The sequence below is a fragment of the Phytophthora ramorum genome (assembly GCF_020800215.1).
Source record: "Phytophthora ramorum isolate Pr-102 chromosome Unknown Phyram_PR-102_s0001, whole genome shotgun sequence".
NCBI lineage: Eukaryota > Oomycota > Peronosporomycetes > Peronosporales > Peronosporaceae > Phytophthora > Phytophthora ramorum.
In genome coordinates this window covers 1,277,342-1,302,015 of record NW_027150647.1, presented here as the reverse complement: position 1 = coordinate 1,302,015, position 24,674 = coordinate 1,277,342, and the positions used below count along the sequence as shown (strand labels likewise).

Sequence of the window (24,674 nt, the reverse complement as noted above, 5' to 3'; positions counted from 1 at the left end):
GTCAAGTCGCTGGGCCCCCTATCCGGCCGTTCTCCCTCTATCGCACGCACTGCGGCCTTCGTCAGTTCGGGAAAACCCCCAGCAGAGCGAAGGAAAGAAGGAAGACTGCAGTTAGGAGTCGACCCCCTGTCGCTTCTCGACCCCGCGCTTCATCGCCGGACAGGTGCCCCAGTCGCGAAAGCCGAAAACAAGAAGAGGGACCCGAAAATAAGCACATGGCGCAGCGCGGACCTTCCGGCCACGGCGAGATGGACCGCCGCCGGCGCGCGAGCTCCAACTACTTCGAGCTGGACGCGGACCGGCGCCGCAACAAGTCGGAGCGCAAGGAGCGCTTCAGCTCGCGGCTCAACACGATGGACGTGACGAGCGCCAAGGGCGACGACGAGGCGGCCATCGACTACTGCTGCGAGTTCCTCAAGGCCAAGTTCGGGTTCCAGGAGGGCTCTGTAAGCAATCAGCGCGAGCACGTGCTGCTGCTGCTGGCCAACGGCAAGGCGCGGTGTCTGCCCAGTGACGCGCCCGACGAGCACCTCGTGCGCTTGGCCAATAAGCTCTTCAGCAACTACCGGGCGTGGTGCAAGTTTATCCACACGCAGCCGGCCACGTACACTGGGGACGGCATCCCGCAGGCCTCGGGCAGCGACAAGTTACACATGGACGTGATGCTCTACTTTCTGATATGGGGCGAGGCCGCCAACGTGCGACACATGCCCGAGTGCGTGTGCTACCTCTTCCACCAGATGCTGACCATGGTGAACGCCGACCCGCAGGGCCGCGAGCGGCAACCGGAAGGCTGGTACCTGGCGCAGGTCGTGCGCCCCATCTGGCGCGAGGCCAGCAACATGAAGCGCCGCAACGCGCTGGGGAAACCCCTGGAGCACGTCAAGATCCGCAACTACGACGACATCAACGAGTACTTCTGGAAGCAGCACTGCCTCAGCATCCCCGTGGCGCAGGTGGGCCAGGAGCTGACGCAGAACCACGGCAAGACGTTCTACGAACACCGAAGCCTGTTCACCATGGTGCTGAATTACTACCGCATCTTCCAGTTCAACATGATGTTCATGGTGCTGCTGACGGTGCTGGCCTTCGCCGTCACCATCTCGCCCGATGGCGGCAAGAGCGGCTGGGTCCAGTTCGGCCGCATTGGAGACGTCGTGGAGCCCTACTCAACCAGAGACTTGAAGGTCGCAGTCGTGGCCATCCCCTTCAGCTTGAGTCTCATGGCCTTTCTCAAGTGTGTGATGGAGGTGTGTCACGGGTGGCACCTGCTGACGTCCAAGGAGTCATCGGCGTCGAGCTCGCGCTCGTTCTCGTACGGGTCGGCGCTGGCCACGCGGATCATCTGGAACGGCGGCTTCGCGGTGCTTTTTGGGGTCATGATTTATGTGCCGCTGAACCAGGATAAGGACACGACGTTGCTGGATAATTTGTACCCGTTGTGCGGCGCCTACATTCTTCCTGGGTTGCTGGTGCTGCTGACGCAGGCCTTTGCACCTCAGTTGATTAGCGGCACTTTTGCGGCGAAATTCGTCCGCGAAGGAGAGAGCTGCTATGTCGGACAGGACATGACGCCCCCGTTCTCGTACCAGATCAAGTATATTATCTTCTGGATCATCCTGTGGATCGTGGAGGCGATCACGTCGTACTTTATTCTGGTCCGGCCGTTGATCTTACCGACGCTGAGCATCTACGACATGACGCTGGACTACCAGAACTCGCTGGTGTCGTTCCACAATATCGGCATTATTATCGCCTTGTGGCTGCCCGTGGTGTTCATTTTCAACTACGCCACGCAGATTTACTTTACGATCTTCCAGGCGCTGCTTGGAGGCTTCCAGGGCATTCTGATGAAGACTGGCGAGATCCGAGGCGCCAAGGAGATGACCAAGGCGTTCCGCGTCGCGCCGCAGCTGTTCGACCAGAAGGTCGTGACGTTGCTCGCCCGCTCGAGCGACGCGACTGCTAGCGGCTCGGACTCGACCCGAGCGAGCGCCCTGGCGGCTGCGTACGAGTCGCAGATGATGCTGCGCTTCGTGGTGGTGTGGAATGAGATCGTCAACTCGTTCCGCGAGGGCGACCTTCTGGACGACAAGGAGGCTGCGATTCTGCAGTACGACATCCGCAGCACTGGCGAGGTGTTTGAGCCTGTTTTCCTGTCGGCGGGCAAGCTGACGGAGGCGATGGGACTAGCGATCAAGATGGCCAAGGACGGCAAGGGCGAGTCCCAGCTGCGCGTGACGCTCGTGGAGAACGACTGCCTCTCGGCCATCCGCTCGTTCTTTACGGCCAGCATGTACGTCATTAGCGCCCTGTTCGGCAACGACGACGCTGATGTGATTGACGGCTTCCGCCAGCTCGAGGAAGTTGCCGCGGCTGGAGGGTTCCTCAAGTCCTTCAACGTGCGGGAGCTCGCGAGTCTGCGCGTGGCTGCGGTGGACCTCCTTGAGGAGATTTTGGACCTGCCGGACCCGGACGTGCAGTCGCAGCACATCCCGAACGCGCGCGTGCACTCGATGGGTGTGATTCGCAACTTCGTGGCCAAGATGGAAGCGTTCCTGAACGGTGTGCAGTCGTTCTGTGTGGACCCTGCTCTGCAGCGCAAGTTCGCCAACTCGAAGTTCTGCTCGAGTGCCAACGGGTACATGTATGCCTCGCGCGGACTCGTGAACCTGTTCTGCAGTGACACGGCTATGGGCGCTGCTACGCGTGCTTGCCTGCTGCTGTCGCTGGACCGCTCGGAGGCCATGCCACGCACGACGGAGGCTCAGCGTCGTCTTGGTTTCTTCATGAAGTCGCTGGTGATGGACATCCCCCAGCTGCGTTCCATCAAGGAGATGCGCAGTTTCTCGGTCGTGACTCCGTTCTACGCCGAAACGGTGCTGTTCTCGCTCAAGGACCTGAACGACCCGCTTGTGAACCACCCGATCTTCCAGAAGGTGGAGGAGGACGGCAAGAACCTGACGATTCTGAAGTACCTGACGAAGATCCACCAGGAAGAATGGGACAACTTCTTGGAGCGAGTTGACGTGAGCTCCGCCGAGGAGGCTCAGAAGAACCACCCCGAGGAGATCCGTCTGTGGGCGTCGTACCGTGGCCAGACTCTGGCGCGTACGGTGCAGGGCATGATGATGTACGAGGATGCGATTAAGATTCTGCACTGGCTGGAGATCGGCTCGAGCCCTGGCAAGTCGGCGGAGCAGAAGCAGAACCAGCTGCAGGATATGGTGCGTCTGAAATTCTCGTACATTTGTGCGTGTCAGGTGTACGGTAAGCACCGCATGGAAGGGAAGACGCAGGCTGCCGATATCGACTACCTGCTGCGCGAGTACCCGAACCTGCGTGTGGCCTACGTGGACACTGTGGACCACGAGGACGGCGAGAAGTCGTTCGATACGGTGCTGATCAAGAGTGAGTCCGATGAGATCGTGGAAGTGTACCGCTACTCGCTGCCTGGTGACCCGATCCTGGGCGAGGGTAAGCCGGAGAACCAGAACAACGCTGTCCCGTTCACGCGCGGCGAGTTCGTGCAGACGATTGATATGAACCAGCAGCACTACTTCGAGGAGTGTCTGAAAATGCCGCAGCTTCTGTGTACCGCGGACCTGCACCCGTCCAAGAAGCCGGTGTCGATCATTGGCATGCGTGAGCACATTTTCACGGGTAACGCCAGCTCGCTTGCCAAGTTCAAGACGTGGCAGGAGCTGGTGTTCGTGACGCTATCGCAGCGTGTGCTGGCTGACCCTCTGTACGTGCGTATGCACTACGGCCACCCGGATGTTTTCGACAAGGTGTTGGCTATTACGCGCGGTGGAGTGTCCAAGTCCAGTAAGGGTATCAACCTGTCGGAAGATGTGTTCGCTGGGTTCAACACGACGCTGCGTGGCGGAGTCGTGACCCACGTGGAGTTCATGCAGTGTGGCAAGGGGCGCGATGTGGCTCTCTCCCAGATTTCCATGTTCGAGGGTAAGCTGGCCAACGGTGCCGGCGAAACTTCGCTTGCGCGTGAGGCCCACCGCATGGGCCAGTTCATGGACTTCTTCCGCCTCAACTCGATGTACTACTCGCACACGGGTTTCTACTACGCGACGTGGATGACGATTGTCACGACGTTCGTGTACATGTACTGCAAGGTCTACATCGCTCTTTCGGGCGTGCAGACGCAGATTGTGTACAACATGAACACTACGGAAGTGATCATGGCCAACTCGTACAACTACGGCTTCGACGACCGTGTGTACAGCGACATGGACTCGGTGTACAACACGCAGTACTACATCCAGGCCGGTCTGTTCCTGTCGCTGCCGCTGATTTGTGTGTACTTCGCTGAAATGGGTCTGCGCCGCGGACTGGTGCAGTTTTTGGAGATGGTGTTCACCGCTGGTCCGGCGTTCTTCATCTTCCAGCTGGGTACGACTATGCACTTCTTTGACAACAACTTGCTCCACGGTGAGGCTCAGTACAAGGCTACGGGCCGTGGGTTCAAGATTACGCGTGAGACCTTTGTGCTGCTGTACAAGGCGTACGCCCCGAGTCACTACCGCAAGGCTATGGAGCTCGTTGGCTTGTGCTTGGTCTACTTGGCGTTCGGCAAGTTCGACATTTGTGACACGTCTGTCGCTGGCGAAACGAACTCGTTCGCCTTCGACTACTGTGAGACGTCGCAGAGCTTCGGCGTGCAGACGTTTGCCATTTGGGTTATCGCGGTGGTGTGGCTGGTGTCCCCGTACATTTTCAACACGGACGGACTCGACTGGGAGAAGACCAAGGCTGATGTGACTGCGTGGGCCAAGTGGATGTACGCCCCCGAGGACTACCAGGACGTGGACTCTGTCATGGTCGGCGGTTGGATCGGCTGGTGGAAGGGGGAGCTCAAGCTGTACCACAACACGAGGCCGATTGCTCGATTCACAGTCATTCTGCGTGAATGCCGTCACTTCCTGCTCATGTGGTACGTGGTGGCACTCGAGTGGGAGCTCATCTCGGTGGGCTTGGTGTTTGCTGCGTCCGTGATCACCGTCTTGGCCATGGGTCTCTTTGGCGCTGCTGGCAGCTGCTTCCGCGGCGTGAACACGTCGATTCGTGCGATCACGTATCTGTTCGTGGTGGTGCTCGCGCTCATCGTGTTCTTCGTCCTCACGATTGCTATCTTCGACGTCAGCTTCACCAGGACGATCTCACTGTTCTTCGGCTACCTGGCGGCCCTGTACGGCATCAACGAGATGGCGCGTATGTACAGTTTCGCCAACTCGTCGATCGCTACCGTGGGCATGTTCCAGCAGTTGGCGTTCTTCTTCGACTTCATCTTCTCGGTGACTATGATCATTCCGCTTCTCGTCATGTCGGCCATCCCGTTCCTGAACATCATCCAGACGCGTATGATGTACAACAAGGGCTTCTCGGAGGTCGTGTCTGCGTCGTCGCAGTACGCGTTCTCGCTGGCGGCCTTCATGGGCGTGCTTGGCGGCATGGGCTGCGGCTGGCTGTTCCACCTCTTCACGACACTGGAGAGCACGGCTGGTTTCTTGAGTTACGTAACGACCTACGATCTGCTGGACGGCAACGTCGGTGACGGCTCGGTCACGTACGCGTTCTACTTTGCCTGCATGGTTGGCGTGTTCGTGGCTGGCTTCATCAACTACTTCATTGGCCGTCGCCTGTCAATCGTCTTCGGCGGGCTGCTTACTGTGGTCGGCATGCTTGGCGTGAGCGCGGTGCAGTCGGGTGGCGAAGGCTTCCTGATGCCTGGCATTTGCTTGCTCGGCGGCTCTGTGGGCGTGCTGCTGCCTACTTTGGCTGTGTACATCTACGAGATCTCCACTCGCGACATGCGTGGCAAGGCTCTGCTGCTTCTGGGCAGTGGCTTCATTCTTGGCATCTTGTTCGCGGCTTGGTTCTCTTCGTCTTCGAACGAGGTGGGCTGGGTGTGGCAGGTGTTCATTGCGACCATTATTCTGTCGATCATGACCCCGGCGGTGTACATCTTCCCGGAAAGCCCGTACTGGGTGTACATGCGCGAGGGCATGGAGTCTTGCGAGCGCTGCCTGGCCGTGCTGCGTCGTAAGGAGGGGGTGTCTGAGGAGCTGCGCATGATCCGCGACGAAGAGGCCGGCAGCGACGACGCGAGTGCCAACAGCGGAACCTCGTTCCTCAAGTTCATGATGGGCCTGTTCCTGATGCTGGTCTCCAGTATCTTCCTGGGCTGCGTCAACATGTACCTGTCGGACGCGTTCCGCAGCATTGAAGACGCGACGTACATGTTCGTGAACTGCATGGCGCTTCAGTTCCTGGGTGCGCTCTTCTCGTTCTTCTTCATGGACCGCATTGACCACAAGCGCATCATGTTCTGCACGCTGCTGCCGATCGCCGCGCTGGTGTTCGTCCTGGGCCTGAACGCCAAGTCGGAGTTTGTGACGGGCGACAACGAGTACTTGATGCTGCAGATCGTGGGCCTGCTCCTGTACTTCTTCGCGGGTCTGGGGCTCACTTCAGTCCCCTGGGTGTCGTGCGTCGGTCTGTTCACCACTAAGCAGCGCGCGGTGTACGTGACCGTCTACTTCATGGTGTTCTTCCTGTTGCCTGTGTGCGCCACCTACATCCGTTCCAACGAGTCGATGAGCGGCAACGAGTACTTGTACCTGTTCGCGCTGGCTGGCTGCTGCGTGGTGGCGACGGGTCTGTTGTTCACGGTGGGCACCCTCAAGAACGGCATGGTGTGCACCAAGGGCGAGATGGAGGCCGAGCGCGCACGTCTGCGCCGCATCCGGGCGTCTCGGCGCAGCGCGCGCACACCAGGCAGCGCGCGCTCAAGGAACTTCAGCCGCTCGCGTGCCAAGTCGCACTCGAACTATCAGATGTACGAGTCGCCTGCTGGCAGCGCGCCGTAGACGGTGCCGCGCAGAGGCTTGGCGAGGTGACGGATTGTACTCTATCCGAGTAGTAGTGCGCCCACCACAGGCAGGCGCGTCTTGTTTTACCTGCAGCATCTTGCTCTTTACATATTGATAATACGAAAGTTTTTCATACCCTTTTGCTTCTCGTACGGAAGTCCATCGTCGCTCCAGAGTAGAGAGGAAGAGAAGTTCCGATGTGCCGTCGTTCGGACGTCCTGCTCGTCTTGTTGTCCTCCAAGTCGCCAACGTTCAACTCGCTTTCCGGCCTCAACATCAACTCGACGTCAGCTCTTTCACTGCACAACTCGTCCAAAACTTACATCGCTTCATTTGCACTCGCTTATCCGTGCTTGCCGCAGTGGCGTGAGCTACGTATCCTAGTTAAATTATGAAGTACTCTCTACAACATACCCGCCGACCAAAACATCCAACTTCCCACCCGCACGAAGCCGGAAGTCTACTCGCCACCGTTCGGTCGAGCCACAAAGTCTTCTGGGCCTGGTTTGCGTCTGGAAAAAGCCCCATCACTTCCAGCCGGTGATCTGGGGCCTCACTATTTCCTGCTTCTTGACCGAACGCGAAAAGTTGTCACGAATCTGCAAAATCATCCGCAAATTTCTGTCTTCAGCGCTGAGTTTTGCACTTGGTCTCGATTTTCCCTGACAGTCTGGAGACGAGAACTTCAATCTGAATTGGCGAGTTCTGTACGTCGGAGCTCCTCACGGACTCGACCCGCATCCGTCTCGATCTCGATCGAATCCTCGTTGCAAGCATCCGGGATAATCTCCGGCGGCTGGCCGCAAAAGTGCACCCTTTTCGGCTCGCCCTGCTGTTCGTCCGTCGGATCATCCAGATAAACGCTAAGATCCGCTGTGCTGCCGCTTTGGTCGGATGATCCGGACGCCTGCGAGTTCCCTGATTGGCCGCGCGACCGCTTCCTGACTGGCCCAAAACCCGCCAATCCCAGCAACTGGAGGCCGTCGCCGCTTCCTCTTCGGTCGCACTCCAACATGAGCGCGTCCTGGTCTGAATGCACCTGAGGCTCCAGTTGCAGCTCCGGAGCCTGCGAAACTGGAGCCATGGGGAACATTGGCGGCATACTGCGACGCGTGGGCGACAGCTCCAATCGGTGCGAAATTTGCGAGTTGAGCATGGTATTCTGCTGCAATTGCAGCTCTTCGCGCGGGAGGTTCACTCGGTTGCGCAAAATCTGCGCAATTTGTTCGCGCGAATCGAACGACTGCAAAACAGTGCAAACACAACACTTTAGACAAAGAAATTTGCGCTGCCAAAACTGCAAACACGTACTTTGAACGTGTACGAGCGCGACGAAACCCCGAAGGTCAGCACGGCGCCGTGCACCACGAGCGTCGGCTGCAAAGCGGTTAGCCGCAACCCGTCCACGAAAGTCCCGTGGGCCGATCCCAGGTCCACCAAGTACGTGGCGCCCTTCTCGTGGTGCACGATCGTTGCATGAAGCCTTGAGATGGAGCAGTGGCTTAGCACGATGTCACACACAGCGGCGTTCCTACCAACGAGGTAGAAGGCCTTCTGGTCCACAGTATGCTGCGCAAAACAATACACTCACATTAGCAAAGCATTAGCGCAAATTTGCACTGCAAAACGCACCGTTGCAATTAGCACGTGCTCCTTGTACACGTCCAGCAGCGAAATTGCGCGTGGGGGTTTGTGCAGACACCTATGAAGCAAGTGCAAAACGAGTTAGCGGACCAAATTTGCGGGGGAGAGAGAAGGAGGAAGTTGCGCACCACGTCGGCGGGGGGAACGGCACCGTGGGCGGCGCGATGGGCGCCAGGAACTTGGGCTGCGCCACGAATGTGTCCAGGTGGAGCCGCGGCAGCTGCAGGGCCTGCTCCATGATGGTCGCTCTTTTGCGCGAAAGTGGCAGTGGCTTGCGAACGAAAGTCGAAGTCTGCGTGCTGTCGTTGCGCAATTGCAACTGCAGCGCACGACACTCCGAGTCGCGCGCAACAAGCGGACGAGCTGAAGAAGTGCTCGGGACGACCGGACGCAACTGCGAAAGAGAGGCCAACGACGTGACGCAATTGGTCCGGACGCTTCGAGCCAGACCAAAGTCCCCGCATGCCGAATGATAGGTCGCAAAAGCGAGCGACTTGCTATGTAGAGCTGAGGAGAGAACACATGCTTCCCGACAGGTTTTCGTCGCGTCGTGGCGTTTCAGCCAATCCGAGACGTTATTGCGTCGCAACGTCCGTCGATTGGCCCAAACGTTTCACTTGAGTTAATAGGCGACAGTGGATCTACAGCGAGGAGCTCCGGTCGAGGATGGAAGAGTACGTTGCGCTGCAACTCGTCGCAATGTCGCGACTGTGCCAATGTAGTTGACCGATTCGGTGCCTGCTTTTCGCGGTTGAAGGACGCACGCCGACCGCCAGCGGCAGGACGAGCAGGTCAAGGCCCGGATCAGTGAGCGCCTCGTGCAAAGCGGTGAGAAGGAGCGACTGAAGGAGCTTCTGCGGCTCAAGCTGGTCGAGTGCGGCTGGCGCGACGAGATGAAGTTGCACTGCAAAGGTTCTTAGCAGTAGCAGCTACTAGGGAACAGATTGCACAGGTTGACTGGTTGCTGTGCAGAGGTGATCCGGAATAAGGGCATCGACCAAGTGACCGTGGAGGACCTGGTCGAGGAGATCACCCCCAAAGGAAGAGGTAGGCGGCTGGTCGACTGGTAGAGGTATCTTGTGTTTGGATACTGAACGGAGCATGCGAGCTGTGGTCAATAGCGACGGTGCCTGAGGACGTCAAGAACGACCTGCTGGAGAAGATCAAAGCTTTTATTGAAGAAGAGGCCCAGGTGAAATGAAGAGCGACAGCTGAAGCCATAGGCCCACGCACGAACGAAATTCACAGACGCCAGCTAGCGACCTAACACCTACAGCAGGCAGGAAAATCCACCATGAGATTCGTTCGCAGCTTGTTATTTTTCTTCTTCTTGCGAGCATTTGTCAATATTCGACTTCCGCCTCCTCATTGGCCGAAAGTGCGCCCCTTTGTGCGGCCAGCGTCCCGCCACTCACTCAAGCACAAGACCCTCGGACGCATCATGGTGGTGAGACTGCGCCTCGCCCGCTGGGGACGTAAGGACCTGCCCTTCTACCGCATCGTGGCCGCGGACGCGCGCGCCCCGCGCGACGGCAAGCACCTCGAGATCGTACGTGTTGCAATTTCCACTTTTTGCGCAAATTAATGTCAGCTAACCTTTTGCGCAACTTTTTCACCAGCTCGGCACGTTCAACCCGATCGCCGCCAGCGACGGCGTCAAGGAGCTGCGCGTCAACAACCAGCGCGTGCGCTACTGGATGTCGGTGGGCGCACAGCCCTCGGACCGCGTGGCGCACCTGCTGGGTCTGGCCAACGTGCTGCCCCTGCCGCCCACGCGCCAATACACCAAGAAGTGCGTGCCCAAGAAGGACCGCGAATAGAGCAGAGCAGAGATGATTCAACACTTTCGCACAAAAACTCCTTTGCGCTTTTGCGCTGTCGCGCAAAACGAGACTTGCATGAAAAAGGCAACTTGTATTTGCTAATGCAACTGCAAATTTGCAGTCTACTTCTTGGGCATTCGCGCACGGGGCGCAGGACCCCGCGCGGAGCCGCCGCCCTTGAGCATGTTGCCGCCTTTGCGCACCTGCTGGTTGAACGTGGCGTTCTGCTCCTCGAGCCAGCGTCGCACCTCCTTCTGCTTCTCCTCCTTGGCCGCGAGTCGCGCCTCCTCCTCCTGCTGCTTCTCGCGGTGGATGAACTCGGCGTCGCGCCGCAATTCGCGCGCCGCACCCTTGCGCGCGCGCTTGACTTGGCGCTGCAACTGCTTGAGCTGCGCCGTGTCCTTGGGCAGCGTCTTGTCCTTGCGCACCGTGTAGTTCTCGTCGAAGTGCGGCGCAAAAGTCGGCAGCGTCGTTGGCGCAAAACTTTGCAGGCGCAACGGCCGCCGCGCCGTCCAGCAGCACTCGAGCCGGGTGTGCAACTTTGCGATGATCACGTTCACGTGCGAAATCGTGACGTTATCCAGCTGACGCACCAACGCGTGCAACAGCAGGTAGAGCGGGTAGAACAGCTCGTCGAACGACGGTAGGGCGGCGTACTGGGTCGACGCAGCCTCCAGTAGAACCAACAGCCCTCCAAGCACCTGAGCTCCACTGCACGACGAACTACCTGCCAGTTGCAGACGCGGTAGAGCGAGCACCTTCTCATGGCCGTTGGTTGCTACCCACTCCAGTAGCTCACGACGCAGCCAGTGGACCGACGACTTGTCCTTTGATTCGTCACCCGACGTCACGAAGGCGCGCAGAAGACGCGTGAGGAAGCTCACGACCTCCGGCATGAAGCGCTGCTTCGAGCGCGTCATGTCGAGTGACAGCGACGCGGCGAACAGCGCCTGGGCAGCCTCCTGCGGAGAGTCCACTGCGCCACGAGCCAAGCTCTCTCCTAGCAGCGTCTCCATGGGAGACACGACGTTGTGCCGCAAGTCGGAGGTGGGGAAAATGGACGTCAACGCCTTGAACAGCAGCAGCTCCGGCAGCGTCGGCCACGCGGACGTCGACGCGCGCTTGTGCAGCCGCTTGAAGAGCTGCGCCAGCAGCTCACGCGCCACGATCCCCGCAGTGTCGCCCATCTGCTGAGCCAGCGTGTACATGCTCGTTGTGAGCGAGTCGAGCTGCAGCAAAGCGAATACAAGTCAGCATTAGAAGCCACGCCAATGGGAGGAGGTTGAGGGGACACGTACGTCTTGCTTGTGGGCCGCGTAGCGCGCTGCGAAGACGAGGAACTGGCGCACCAACACCGCGAAGAAGCGCTTCATCAGCTTCTGGTTCTCCGCGCTCAGGCGCGGGTTGTAGTACGCCACGAGGCGCTCCAAGATGAGGCCACGCTTCTCGGGCGAGTTGCGCGCGTGCTTCTTGAAGAGCGCTCCCAGCTCCTCCGGGGACTCGGGGCACTCGAACACAAACGGCAGCTCGGCGGCCGCATCCTCAGCATCCTGCAATTTCTTCTGCTTCTCGGCGTCTTCATCGTCAGCGTCTTCCTCCTCCTCCTTCTCCTCTTCCTTCTCCTTGGCCTCATCTTCATCGTCCGAGTCCGCCTCCGAGTCCGCTTCCGAGTCTTCCTCGTCGTCGCTGTCCTCCTGCTCTTCGTCTTCATCTCCAACGTCGACATCCGCCTCGGCTTCTTCCTCTGCATCTTCCGCGAACCGGGAGTCAACCGCGTAGCCGTCCGTCAGGTCGTCGTCCGTGGGGGGCATGATGATGAGCTTGGGCGCTTTGTCCTTCTTGGCTTTCTTCTTGCCCTTCCTGCCCTTGCGCTTTCCGTCATCGTCACTGTCACTGTCCTCGTCCGCGCCGTGCATGCGGGCCACGCGCTTCTTCTCCAGCTCAGCAAGACGGTCGTGCTCTTTGGCCGCCGCCTCCTCGGGCGACATGCGGCGCTCCGTGGCCTTGGCCTTGGCCTCAAAGGCGAACTCGCGCGTGAGCTTGTCGAAGTCGTCCATGGGCTGCTTGGGCAGCACTTCCTTGCCGTTCGCGCGCGTCGGGCGGAAGTCGAGCAGGCCGAGCAGGTCCGCGAAGCCCTCGTCCAGCTTGTCCGTGGCGTCCTCCTGCGACGACTTGTTCTTCTGGCGCTCGGCCTTGTACAGCTTGGCCTTCATCATGACCTCCTGCATCACTTCCTTGTGCGTCTTCCTCTTGCCCTCTTCGTCCTTCTCGGGCGCGGCAGCGTCTCCCTTGCCGCCTCCGAAGTGGAGTTTGTCCACAATGTCCCTGTCCATCTTCCTGCCTTCCTCCGAGTCGTCCTCTTCGTCCAGCGGGCCGTCCACATTGAGCCTATCATAGTCGTCGTCCGTGATCTTGGAGCCTTGGTGCGTCAGGAAGAGCGCGTCGTCGTCGCCTTCCTGCTCTGAGTCCGAGTCGTGCAGCGCAAAGGCCGACGCGTTGCGCAGCTTGCGCTTGCGCTCCGTCTGGAAGCGCGCCATCATCTTGTCCTCCATGGACAGGGTCGGGTCCTGCTCGCCGAGCCGCTTGTCCTTGAACACGTTGCTCTTGTTGCGCGCGCGGAACTCGGCGCCGAGCGTTTTGCGGCGCTTGCGTTCGGCCTCGGCGCGCGCGGCCGCCACGTTGCGCCCCGCGCCCTTGACACGCCGTCCGATCACCGCGTGCTTCTGCTTGGCCGCATTGCCGCGGACGTCGAACGGATTGGCACCGCGCGCGCTGCTGGCGTGCACGAAGCCGTGCTTCTGCTTTTTGGTGGAGGAGACCTTCTTCGCGCCGCCCCTTTTGAAGACCATGGCAGGAGAATTGACGTGTGAAATGGGGTGCGATGCAGAGCGCAGATGAAGGCGCAGACGATGGGACTGTTGGCGTGTGCTGGAGAGACCTACAGGCAGCAGGAGCGAGCGACGTAGGTGCAGGTCGAAGCTGCTGAAATAGTGCTGGCCAACCACCAGTCAAACGTTGTTTCGATCACGATTTGCAGAAATGTTTTTACGGTTTTACGTATATATGGGTTAATAAGGCTATAAAAACATATTTAAAAAGTGGCGCTACAATGTATTTTACTGGCAAACAAGCATTGAAGTATATCCCAAGGTATTTTAGCGAGATCGCCTTACCTCTAGCGGCGACTTCAGCCACGCTTTGTGTCCTGCGCTATCAACTGTTGTGACGTCACAGGTATTTATCGTGCAGGGCGTCTGCTGGATCAACCTCCAAAACCAAAGGGAAAACTCAGGGAGTTAACTGCTCAACTGACCCAGCAATTTGCAACCAAGTATCTTTGATATCGGCCCCAAGGGCGTCCTATAAGGACAGGTCAGACTTCCCGAGGATCCCTTGGTGAAGTTTTTGAGTAAGGCCCCTCGATGCAACAGACGCGACTTCACTGTCGCATCCACGGACTTGTAACTCGTGAGTTCTGGTCTACGATAGATATCTTCGTCGTTGTTGTTAAAAATGACAATTTGTTTTCAGGTAGCGATTCCACAGCATTGTCAAAGGCTCCCAATCCTCTGTGCTTGTAGACTGTACTGTGATGCAAATACAATGTATTTCACGGGAATCGAATGGCATTCTCAAAGGCATAGTGTGGAATGTCCCCTCGGCATGCCTGTATGTAGCGCAGCAATGTCGACAGAATGGCATGAAGGGCATCCACGATGTCGTCTCCAAGTGTTGATAACAACGAGAGCGATGGAGCGAAGATAAAGGGAATAGTAGTGAATTCGCAGACGTATTTTATCACGTAGTCTATGCTAGAGTAGTCTTGTAGTCTTGGTAGTCTGTACTTCTGTATCGTCATGGCAAAAAATCTAGTTGATACTCGCTCAGGCGGCGGTGGACGAGTGGAGTTCGTGCTCCAGCTCGCGCAGGAACAGGGCGAGGTAGTCTTGGTCCACTCGCCGCATGGTGAGTTTCTGCTGCAGGGACACGTAGCCAGCGAGCTTGAGCAGCTTGATAATGCTGGGGGTGGCCTTGAGCATCTTCGAGTAGCGAATGTCGTCGTGCTGCAGCGTGCGGAACTTGGAGCGCACGCCCTCGCGGTGCAGCGAGCGGAGCACCTTGAAGATGGAAGTCAGTTTGCGCGCGCGCTCCGTGTCGGACGGGCACTCGCAGCGGCAGCTGGCGAGGCAGGCACGGATCTCGCGCACAGCTTCCTCCACTTGGTGGGCCGTTGGGATGCGATCGGGGGCGTCATCGCTCCACGACGGCTTCCCGTAGTCCTGCAGTGGCTCACCCGACGAAGCTCCACCCATCTGGCCCGACTGGAACGGCAGCGACGAGCTGCGAGGACGGACAAGACCCGCCATCAGCTCTCGGAGCTCGTCGCGCTCGTCCCTCCCGACAGCAGGCGCAGGAGGCAACGGCGAAGTTGGGGATGCCGCGGGGTCAATGGAGGGCGACGTTCCTTTCCGCTTCTTCAGGAGAGCGCCCAGGTCCTCCTCCACAAAGAACGCATCAGGACCCTGGTACTTCTTGAACTGGGGCTCGCGGAAATCATCGCTGCTGAGCAGTGACAGGTCGTCCGATGAGTCGTCGTAGCTCTCCTCGTCAGAGGACGAAGCGTAGTCGTCGTCGTATCTGGTGCCGCCTGTGGTTCCCAGACCCTGCAAGTAGGACCCCTCGCTAGGCGTGACAGAAGGTCGATTCGGTCCTGGTGTTCGTCGGTGTTGGTTCTTCTGGGTACTCCCGTGGCTGTCGTTCAGACCGCCATTTGAAGAGCCGGCCTTCGACGTCGTAGGTTTGCTCACTGAGGGCCCAACCTTGTGATTCGAGGGGACCAGTTTCTTGCCAGAAGCAAGAGGCGGAGATGCCGGAGGTGGAGGAGGAGGACTGATGGGAGCCTTTGCAGGCAGTGGAGGGGACGCAGATCTCAACATGGACTTCCGTGAGCCGCCACTAGTCCTCACGGGGGTCTCACTGGACGCCATGACGCCCCGAAGCTCCAACACAAGGTCTTGAGTCGTCAAGCGGCTCCCTCCCATGGCGTCAGAAGGTAGTGACATTGCTCGAGGACCGGACGAGACAGAAGACGCTGCGTCGGCGTTAGTCTCCTCACGCGTCCCAAAAATCTCGAAGACGCTTTCAATTTCAACCTGCGCCGAGCGCTCCTGCACGGCATCGAGGCGCCGCGACCTCGCTTCCGGCTCGGGCTCGTCGCTGTCGATAACCGACAGCTTCCGTTGCGCGTCCTCTAGACTGCGCTGCAGGTCGCGGATTTTCTTCTCCAGTTCATGGATTTCGGTCGCGCGGCGCACGGAAGTGGGGAACTTGTGCGTTTCCTCTTCCTGTTCAGACTCGTCGTGCTCCGGCTCATACGTGGCCATGAGTTTCTCGTAATTCGACGCAGAGTACGGGTCGGGGCTTTGCGCCAAACTGTCGTCGCTGTCATAAATCGTCGGGTAACTCGCCACCGAATTTTCGTCATTTTCGCGCAAAAGCTCCGGGCCGGTATCCGAAAACGTCGAGAGGAAGGCCTGCCCGGCTTGGCTCGTGGCTCGTGCAGCTGCGAACGTGATTCGCGCCACTGAGATGAACTGGTCCGGCGTCATGTCGTCCTGCTCGCTGTGCAGCGAGTTCTGACTGCGGTCGCTTGGTCCGGAATAATACATGGCAGGTGCCGCATTGGTCGTATTTGCCAGTGCAGCGTCAAAATTTGAGACTGAACTCTCCAGTGCTTCGCGAATACTCGTGATTTCGCTGTACATATCGTTAAATTCCTCCTCGCCACTGTCATTTTCTGCATAGGCAGCCTCGGACATAGTGAGGTTGATGGTCTCCCTAACCTCGCGAATGTGAGTCACCACATCTGTGAGCGCCTGCAACTTGTCCTGATTGCGCAAATTCGGGCTTTTGCACTTTTGCGCAACAGGTTTGAGCTCGGTGTCGGATGACTCCAAAACATCCATTGCCAAATCGCTCTGGCGCCGGTCGCGGTCGCGCGATTCGCGCATGTGGAAGACCATGTCTTCGTACGAATTGTGCTGCGGACTGCGCAAGCCGCGAATGTACGACTCCGTGTCATTGGACGACGACACGGGCTCATCTCCTGTTGCGCTGAGCGCCGAAAGCTGCTGCCGCGCACCCGCGCTCGTCATGCACGCGGAGCACACGCGCAAACGCGAAATGTCGAAAATCGGCTCCTCCAATTCGCGCAGCAGCGCGCAACTCGAGCACACCACCTCTCCGCATGTTCGGCAGTGGTGTTTGCGGCGGAAGTAAAAGCCGCGCAAACAAACCGCGCAGGCTTTGCGGTCCGAGTTGGGCACCCATTGCCACTGCTCCACGAAGCGCAAGCTGCTCACCCTCTGCCGCGCCACAAGACCCGGAATTTGCGCAACTGCGCAAACCGTCTGCTTCATGAGCTCTTCTAGCACGTTTCGCACAATAGGGTTTAGGTCGCCGTCGATTTGGCAAATGGATGTCACGCGAAACGTGTTCGGTTGGTGCGTTTGCGACACAATGAGCCCCATGCGCGACAAATACCCGCGCGCAACGCCGAAATTCTCGAGCGTGGGCACTTCGCGGTCCCGGGAGATGGACTCTTGCACGCAAAAGGCCACGACATTGGACCCGGGGTGGGGTTTCTTCTTGCCGGCGTACTCCAAGTAGCAAAAATCCAGGATTTTTTGCTCTTCGCCGTGGCGCGGGCGTTGTGTCTTAAACGCGTGCCATTTAATGGCGCGATACGAAGATTTCGCGCGACTGTGCGACGTTTCGCTGCCTGTTGCAGCGCTGGAAGTGGGGAACGTGAAGAGCGTGCGGCCGTCCACGAACGCGTCGCCGTGCATGTAGCGCAGCGTTTTGCGCAAATCCTTGGTTTTGACTTTTGCGATGGCGCGCAAAATCTCGTCCACGCGCGTGTCCGAGAGTTGCACGCTGGCCTTGAGCAGCGTAGATGCGTGCGCCGCCTTGTTGGCCGGCTGGAAGTCGAGGAAGTTGGCGCGCTGGCACGTGACGCCGCTCTTGGGCTCGAGGCGCAGCCGCCGCGAGCTGGAGGACGAGGCATTGGTCCATTTGTACGCGCAGTCGGCGTCCTCGATGATTCGCACGAGCTGCGCAACGCGCTCCTTGCCCAGGCGCTTGTAGTACTTGACCTCCTCTCGGCTTAGCGCGATTTGCGGGAAAAAGCCGTCGTGCAAGGGGAACTCGAGCATCTTGAAGCGCGAATCGCGCGAATGGTTAGGTGTGTGTGCAGCTGGCGGCGGAGAGGTTGAGGGCAGTCGAATGGCGAAATGGCGCGAATTCGGATTATCTTCTCGCGCCGGATGGAGGAATCGCAGAGTGACTCGACCGGCTCGAGCTTTGGCGCCAAGAGCGGCTTCTGGTGAGGAGCCTCCGTCGTGCAGTTGTGGCGCCGTGGAAGGCGGCCGATTGGTCGAAAAGCGTCCAGAAAGGGCGTAACCGCTTGGCGAGCAGCAACCAAGGCTGCGACATGGATACACTTGCCTTTTTGCCGCTGTTGCTGATGGAGAGGGCGAATGCAAATGCTGCTCGTCCGTGCTGCTACACTGGTGGTATAGCGCAAATGCATGTATACTAGTTGCGTCCAGCTTGTATCGCTCGTCTTTAGGTGGCGAGAGCGTTTCCAGGACGGTTGGGGACTGGAGGGGTGCGGTACGACCGTCACGATGGACGATGGCGACTGCCGTTCGGAACGCCAAGATACGCTTACGCGAGGAGCGGTGATGGCTCATGTGGCTGGTAGATATTGCCATACTATAGTCAGGGCGCCACGTAGCGCATGGGGGTTCTGCCTTTCCGAGCCCATTGCAAAACGGTTCGGTGTTTGGGAGCGACATACACCTGTTTCCCAGTTGAAGCGGACGGGCTCCGATAAGCAAGCACGGACTCAGAACGGTGCGCTAAGTTGCAGGTTTGCGGCGGGACCAGCACGCAATTGCACACGAAGGGGCATGTGCGTCATGAAGTCAGGGGCGCGGATTGCCGAAGCTAGGGTACGAGAGTGAAGTCGGACATTCGGTAGTGACTCAACCATTTGTCTGCTACTACTGCGTAGTACATCGTAATCTGTGATGGTCATCTTCTTGCTCAAATTGCTGCTAAACCATGCCGAAGAGTTCCGTCTTCGCCTCACTGCTGCCATTGGTTGGGCTGGGCTAGACTTTGCCAGTGTCGTCGTGCAGCATTCCATTACTCCTCCATCCCAGCTCCGTAAACGCACCCATGAGTTGCTGCTGCAGCTTTCTCTTTCGCCATCACCCTCAACTACCACACAACAGCAAATTCCTTCTTGGTCTTGTATGCCGACAAGGTGGCTAAAACCGTGGCGACGGCAGCGGGCACAGAACAGCGCCTAGTTCGTGAACCAACAACGAATTGACGTCGAAGCAGGCTAAGGGATACAAATAATAATCAATAAACTTACACAGTAGTACTTCTATGTATTATCGAGCAGTGTCAAATTGCAATTGAAGTAGTACTGCGAAGTAGTATTTATTATTGAGCGTTGCCAAGTTGCATTCTTCATTATTGCACTCCGCTGAGAGAATTCACTGTATGTAGGCGACCTGCTTTTCACTTGAATCAACATCAGCGACACCTTCGCCTCCACCGCCTTATCATCTGTCTCCATCTCCGACTCGCCCACGGACTTTTTCCAAAATATCGGGATCAACAGATCGGCTCCGTTCTGGTTGCGGGGGAAAATACCCGCTGCCCGACGCCCCAGCAAATACCACAACGTATCCTCGTTCGGCTCAAATCGCAACTGCACAAAATGAGTAAACCCCATTTCCCAACCACCCCACCGCGATCGCCATTCCGTAAAAGCTGGCTTTCCGTCATCTGCACAGCTTGCTATAGATGGAAACCCCATCACCTCCAAGCTCATTCAAGAATGCCGCAACAGACACAAATTGGCCCGTGAACGTGCGCTCAGAGAAGGGTTTGTCCTCCATCGCGCACTTGTCCATCGCGAGAAGCAGCACAATACGAGCGACTATCTCACCGACCCCGCCTGTGTCCAGCGCTTCATCCAAAATCAATTTCTTCAACTGGGGCAGAATATACGTCGGCAAGGCAGCGTCCAGCGCATACCACACATTCATTGCCCCTAAAGCTAGCACCGGGTCCGACGCGTAGCTGCTCAGGTAGCCCTCTTTCTCGTAATTCACATATGCGAGAATCGCCGTGAAGTCTGCGACGGCCCGAGATGCCAATGTCGACGTCGAATACGGACGCACACCCAGACGACAAAGCATGGACGCAACACCAAACATAGTATTCTTGTTGTGCGTGTCCGCCCCTGGAGATTGCCCCAGCAGCAGTTTATTTGCTGCGAGACTGATTACTTTTCGGTCAGACTTCTGTGGGGCTAAGTCGGTGAAAGTGTTCCACCACATCGGACGACCCATGCGCTTCAACGCGTCCCAGGCCTTGCTCGCCACCCCGGTTACAAGTGACTTGTACACGGCTACCTCAGCTCTCATTTTATTCTGCTTTTGTTCGCCCTGCTTCACTTCCTTGCAGTACTCCCGCCAATTTACGTTCATGGTGTGAGTCAGCACAAAAGGTGGGAACGATTTTGCCCTCGAAATTCCGAGAAGGCGGGTCTAATGAGAACGGTGGTGTCAGATCCGAGATCTTTGGCGTGCTGATAGATACAAACTCAAAGATGCCCCCTTCCGTGCTTTGATCATTTGCTGAAGAAAGAGCCTGACGCAGTATCCGGAAGTTGTTGATACTGCTTTTCCCCTCAGCAAGGAGCGTCCTCGCTTCGTCAACCACCACCACCACCATTTCCCCGTCTGGATTCTTCATGGCTCCCGATTTTTCGCTTTTGGCGGCACCTCTGCCTTTATCAAATGTGTGAATACAGCTGCGGGGTCTGTGAACAGCTCGATCCACTCATTCTCCCAATTCATTTCTGCGTAACGATGTATCATTATCAAACGAGAAGCCATATCGCTTGCAGTCGTGGCCCCAGTCGGAAACAGCCAGTCCCGAGGGTTGGTGTCATCTCAGGATACCCCGTGGACTTGTGCAAGCGGACACACGTATACAGAACTTTCATGTTGTTGATGGGGCGTGAGGCATCTTTGGTTGCCTTGCACGCGAGCTCGAATAGCATCCGGCTCTTGCCGAAGCCGGAGCTCTGCACGATTGCCACGTACAGTGCCTTGTACCTCTCAGAATTATACTCACCCCAGCACCGCCACAGATACTCCTCGAACATGACTAGCGCATCGCCGACGTACGCGGTCCTCGTGAATGTTTTTTCAAGCCGTTCAAGTAAGCCCGCTGGCAAAACCACAACATTCGTCTTCTCACCATATTTCCCCTTTGTCTTGTTCGACACACTCTCCGCCACGTCTTCGACAACTTTCACCCATGACTCCTCGGACACGGAGCATTTCTTGCCTAATCCCAAATCCAAGACCGGAATGAAGATTGGCGACAGAGGCAACGGGGGAGTTGCTGTCAGCAACGGTATCGAACTCGACGTACTGGCAGAGGTTGCTGTACGCGGCCAATTAAACAACCATTCCGCGGGGCAGCTAAGAAATCTTAAGTGCTCGACTAACGAAAGGACCGTAGGAATTTTACCAACAAACGAACAGATTTTGAAACGCTAGACCTCTATCCTCATGACGGCAGCGTTACTGGTGTCTATGACTTGGCCACCTCCGCACCAAAGCGTGTCCGGCTGTCTATCGGCTTCGGTTGCCAATCAACACACCTTCCAAACAGCACAACACCAGCTAAAAGTCAAATTTCTCGGTGGGTGGAGCACCGGTGGACTGGCCGCTCGAGCAGCGGCTGCGAAGTGGGGCCTTGGCCAGTCCCTCCATGAGCTCGCGCAGCTCTCCGCTCTCGTCGCGGGCCCTTGCTCGTCGATTGGCACTAGAGGCTGCTACAGGTGGCAATGCCGCACTCCGCGCTTGTCCTTGCTCTTCGTCCGAGGAGGACAAGTCGTGGGTACCGGTACCAGCATCTGCGTCGTCGAGGCCTTCACCTTGACCCGAGGTGTCGTTGGTATCTGCATCGACCAGTTCCGAAGGACGACGGTCAAGACTGCGTCGCTGAACGCGCTGGAACCGATCCTCGGGGTCATACACGTAGATCGTTGTACCTTGCACGGGGGTCGGAGCAGCACCCGTCGCACTAGGTCTCGCCGAGCTGAGTGGCGGGAGCAAAGGAGGGGCTACTGGCGGCGGCGGTGGCGGTGCTCTCCTGGATGACGCAGAGGAAGGAAACGGCATCGACGGTGCGCTGTTGGACGGTGTCTCTGGCGGGGACGGAGACGGTGCGATGCTGCTTGCACCGGACCGTCGGCGTGGAGGCGCATGCGTCAGCTCGCTCGAATTCATGACGCCACGGAGACTTGCCACAAGGTCAGGCGGGGCGCGAGACGGCTCCGAAAGCCGAGAACCAGGTGCGTTCGACGAGGAAATCACTGGATCCGCGGCAATAGCCACGTGCTTCTCCTTTGGGGGCTGTGGGGAAGGCCCCCGAGGCTGCTTCAGCGCAGGCACTGGAGCAGATGATTGTCTTCGGTGGAAGGTAGGCCGCTGTTCCGGCTCCGGTTCGCCATCCGTGTTTTCATCTATAACCGATGGTGCATCAAAAGGGACTGGCACCATAGGGGCTGCTACAGCAGGAGTCGGGCCGCTGCTCGTGGCCTCAGATCCACGCTGTGAAGCCTCAAGACGCTCGTGAAGGCGCCCAATTTTCTGCGCAAGTCGCTCGATCCCGCGGTTCTTACTCACGCTCACAACTGGTGTCGGTGTAGATCCCGACATGGGTGCGGGTTCCGGCTCAGCTTGTTCTACTGGTTCGTCAGCCTTGACAGGCGTCACTGCTGCTGAAGAAGGACGACCAGCGTGCAAGCTTGCGGTAGGCTCCGATTGACGGACCCACTGCATGGCTTCCTCGAGAGCACGCGCTTCCTCGACGGCGCTTTCCTCTTCTGGAGTCGGTGACGGCAGTGGTTCACCAGCATCTTGGTGGCCCAGTGACTGCACGGATGTTGATAATAAGGACGAACGTGACGAGAGAAACTCTACACTCTCGCTGTGGTGTTCACTACCCGCGCCTTCACTGTAACTGAAGGCCAACTCACTGTCTAGCCGGCCTGAGCTCGTTTCTGACGGATGCACGGGGTCATTGTGGCCAATAGATTCGAGAACCGCGTCAAAGTCGGAACTGGACACGTCCAGCGTCTCACGGATACTCATGATACGGTCATAAATCTCATCGTATCGCTCTGCTCCAGCGTCCGGGTCTCCGTGGCCGCTCTCAAGCAGCATGCTGTGGCGTTCTTCCTCCTCCTCAGCTTCCGAAATAGCCATGTTGAGCGTGTCGCGAATTTGCCGAACGTGTTCAACGAGCTTATCTAGAGCCTCTTTTTTTGATTGGGAAGACACGGAGGTTGCCGACAGCTCTGAATGGCGCAATACGCTTGAGCGTCGCTCGTGCCTCGCCGACTCGGACGCTGCTCGCGGGTGGTGGTCGCTACCGTAGCCACCATAATCCAATTCGTTGCTTTGAGCACTATTCCGACTGGACAGGGGGCGATGCTGTTGCCGGAACGGTGGGAGCGGTGAGCGCGCGGGGGTCGCCTGCGATGACGACCCTTTGAAGGATTCTTCTATGCCTCCTCTCCGCAGTCCGCGGTGCTTGGGATACCGCAGCCCACTGACGTAGGTCTCTGTGCCAACGTTCGTCGTCGTGGTCGTCGTCTCGAGCATTCCGTCCTCGCTCTCAGTCTCCCCCGACCTGAAACTGCTCTGGCGTTGACTGCCCGCTTGTGCCATACACACTGAGCACACGCGCATACTGTGCGTGTGTTCATCTAGCGGCTCGTCCAGCTCGCGCAGTGGGGCGCAATTCGAGCAGACCACCTCTCCACACGTGGCACAGTGGTGCTTCCGATGGAAGTAGAAGCCCCGCAGACAAACTGCACACGCCTTGCGCTCCTTCGTGGACACCCAGTCCCACTCGTCCAGATACTGCAACCTGCCCATCCGCTGGCGCTCCAGCAGCCCCTTGACACGGTGCACGGACGCCACAAAGTCCAGCATGATCTCCTCCATCGTCAGCCTCACTGCAGCCGGCACCAAGGCTCCGTCCACCTGTGCCACTGCCGTGATCTTTAGAATGTTGGACTGGTGCGTCTTGGTCACGAGGATGCCCGTGCGCACAAACTGTCCGCGCAGAATGTCGTACCTCTCAAGCGTTGGCACCTCTCGGTCCCTGGCAATAGACTCCTGTACACAGAAGCCCACGACGCTGCTCGCCGCCGCGTGTGGCTTCCTCTTGCCGGCGTACTCCAAGTAGCAAAAGTCGAGGCTCTTCTGGCCTTCTCGACGTCGCGCCTTGAGCAGCGCCCACTTGATGGCTCGGTACGAATAGCTGGGCGTCTTGTGCTCCGCCGCCGTGGGGAACGTCAGCAGCGTCTGCGTGTCCACGAACTCGTCGGCGTGCAAGTAGCTCATTGCGCGTCTGGCGTCGCGCGTCTTGACCTTGGCCACGGCCTGCAGAATTTCCTCTGGCTGCACGTCCACAATGTGGACGCTGCACTTGAAGAGCGTGGACGGCTGTTGTGTGGCCGGCTGCTTGGAGGCTGGCTGGATGTCCAGGAATTGCGCCTTTTGCACGGCTCGACCGTTGCGCGCCTTGACGTCCGTCCAGCGGTAGACGCAGTCGGCGTCCTCCATGATGCGCACGAGCTGCGCCACGCGCTCCTTGCCGAAGCGCCGGTAGTGCATGAGCTCCTCCACGGTCAGCACCATCTGCGGGAAGAAGCCCGAGTACAGCGGGAACGGCAGCTCCGACGCCATGACGAGACCTCGCTTGGTCTCCGCTTGGAGAATTTCAGACTGAATGACTGCGAAGTGACGCTTTTTGACGGATCCACGATACGGAATACCCTGTCAATACCGATTAATCGATTTTTCAAATGGAATTGCTCCTACAGAGTTGCGAGCTTGAGTGTCCTGTACAGGTAGCAAAAATTCGTTGAATAGAAGAAGGAGGTGCTGAGATTGAAGGCGATTTCGAGGCGTCGAGATATCGAAGTGGCTTCGGAGCTTGCATTAACAGTGGCGCATGACGTTCAACACCACACCTGCAATATGGTATATCCTGAAGAAGAAGATATAGATACCCAGAGTGGAAACACGAAAATTCGGCCGTTATATTACTGACTCTTGTGGGGCACTTCAACAACGGTGTGGGAAGAGTAGTTGGCTGCCACTCGTTTGCCGAGTTATTGGCGACTTGGGACTGGCAGGTG

At 58.0% G+C, this 24,674-nt stretch overlaps 8 protein-coding genes across 8 annotated transcripts; 3 read left to right on the top strand and 5 right to left on the bottom strand.

The window, feature by feature from the left end:
- Window positions 1-215: 215 nt before the first annotated feature.
- Window positions 216-6,887, top strand: KRP23_230 (Callose synthase 1; the record flags this gene model as incomplete). Its single annotated transcript, XM_067886777.1, has 1 exon — window positions 216-6,887. One exon carries the CDS (start codon window positions 216-218, stop codon window positions 6,885-6,887), a length of 6,672 nt encoding a protein of 2,223 aa, XP_067750785.1.
- Window positions 6,888-7,575: 688 nt separating this feature from the next.
- On the bottom strand, window positions 7,576-8,772 carry KRP23_229 (Nuclear inhibitor of protein phosphatase 1; the record flags this gene model as incomplete). Its single annotated transcript, XM_067886766.1, has 4 exons — window positions 7,576-8,133; window positions 8,202-8,459; window positions 8,523-8,592; window positions 8,663-8,772. The coding sequence occupies 4 exons, from the start codon at window positions 8,770-8,772 to the stop codon at window positions 7,576-7,578; spliced, it is 996 nt and encodes a 331-aa protein (XP_067750784.1).
- A 428-nt stretch (window positions 8,773-9,200) lies between these two features.
- Window positions 9,201-9,735, top strand: KRP23_228 (Transcription and mRNA export factor ENY2; the record flags this gene model as incomplete). The annotated part of the gene is made up of 4 exons (XM_067886755.1): window positions 9,201-9,208; window positions 9,292-9,446; window positions 9,507-9,581; window positions 9,656-9,735. 4 exons carry the CDS (start codon window positions 9,201-9,203, stop codon window positions 9,733-9,735), a joined length of 318 nt encoding a protein of 105 aa, XP_067750783.1.
- Window positions 9,736-9,975: 240 nt separating this feature from the next.
- Window positions 9,976-10,354, top strand: KRP23_227 (30S ribosomal protein S16-2, chloroplastic/mitochondrial; the record flags this gene model as incomplete). The annotated part of the gene is made up of 2 exons (XM_067886744.1): window positions 9,976-10,083; window positions 10,154-10,354. The coding sequence occupies 2 exons, from the start codon at window positions 9,976-9,978 to the stop codon at window positions 10,352-10,354; spliced, it is 309 nt and encodes a 102-aa protein (XP_067750782.1).
- A 125-nt stretch (window positions 10,355-10,479) lies between these two features.
- On the bottom strand, window positions 10,480-13,206 carry KRP23_226 (Nucleolar protein 14; the record flags this gene model as incomplete). The annotated part of the gene is made up of 2 exons (XM_067886731.1): window positions 10,480-11,586; window positions 11,656-13,206. 2 exons carry the CDS (start codon window positions 13,204-13,206, stop codon window positions 10,480-10,482), a joined length of 2,658 nt encoding a protein of 885 aa, XP_067750781.1.
- A 1,035-nt stretch (window positions 13,207-14,241) lies between these two features.
- Window positions 14,242-17,571, bottom strand: KRP23_225 (1-phosphatidylinositol 3-phosphate 5-kinase FAB1; the record flags this gene model as incomplete). The annotated part of the gene is made up of 1 exon (XM_067886720.1): window positions 14,242-17,571. One exon carries the CDS (start codon window positions 17,569-17,571, stop codon window positions 14,242-14,244), a length of 3,330 nt encoding a protein of 1,109 aa, XP_067750780.1.
- A 1,647-nt stretch (window positions 17,572-19,218) lies between these two features.
- KRP23_224 (uncharacterized protein) lies at window positions 19,219-19,929 on the bottom strand (the record flags this gene model as incomplete). The annotated part of the gene is made up of 1 exon (XM_067886709.1): window positions 19,219-19,929. The coding sequence occupies one exon, from the start codon at window positions 19,927-19,929 to the stop codon at window positions 19,219-19,221; it is 711 nt and encodes a 236-aa protein (XP_067750779.1).
- A 1,209-nt stretch (window positions 19,930-21,138) lies between these two features.
- On the bottom strand, window positions 21,139-24,219 carry KRP23_223 (uncharacterized protein; the record flags this gene model as incomplete). The annotated part of the gene is made up of 1 exon (XM_067886698.1): window positions 21,139-24,219. The coding sequence occupies one exon, from the start codon at window positions 24,217-24,219 to the stop codon at window positions 21,139-21,141; it is 3,081 nt and encodes a 1,026-aa protein (XP_067750778.1).
- Between the last annotated feature and the right edge of the window lie 455 nt (window positions 24,220-24,674).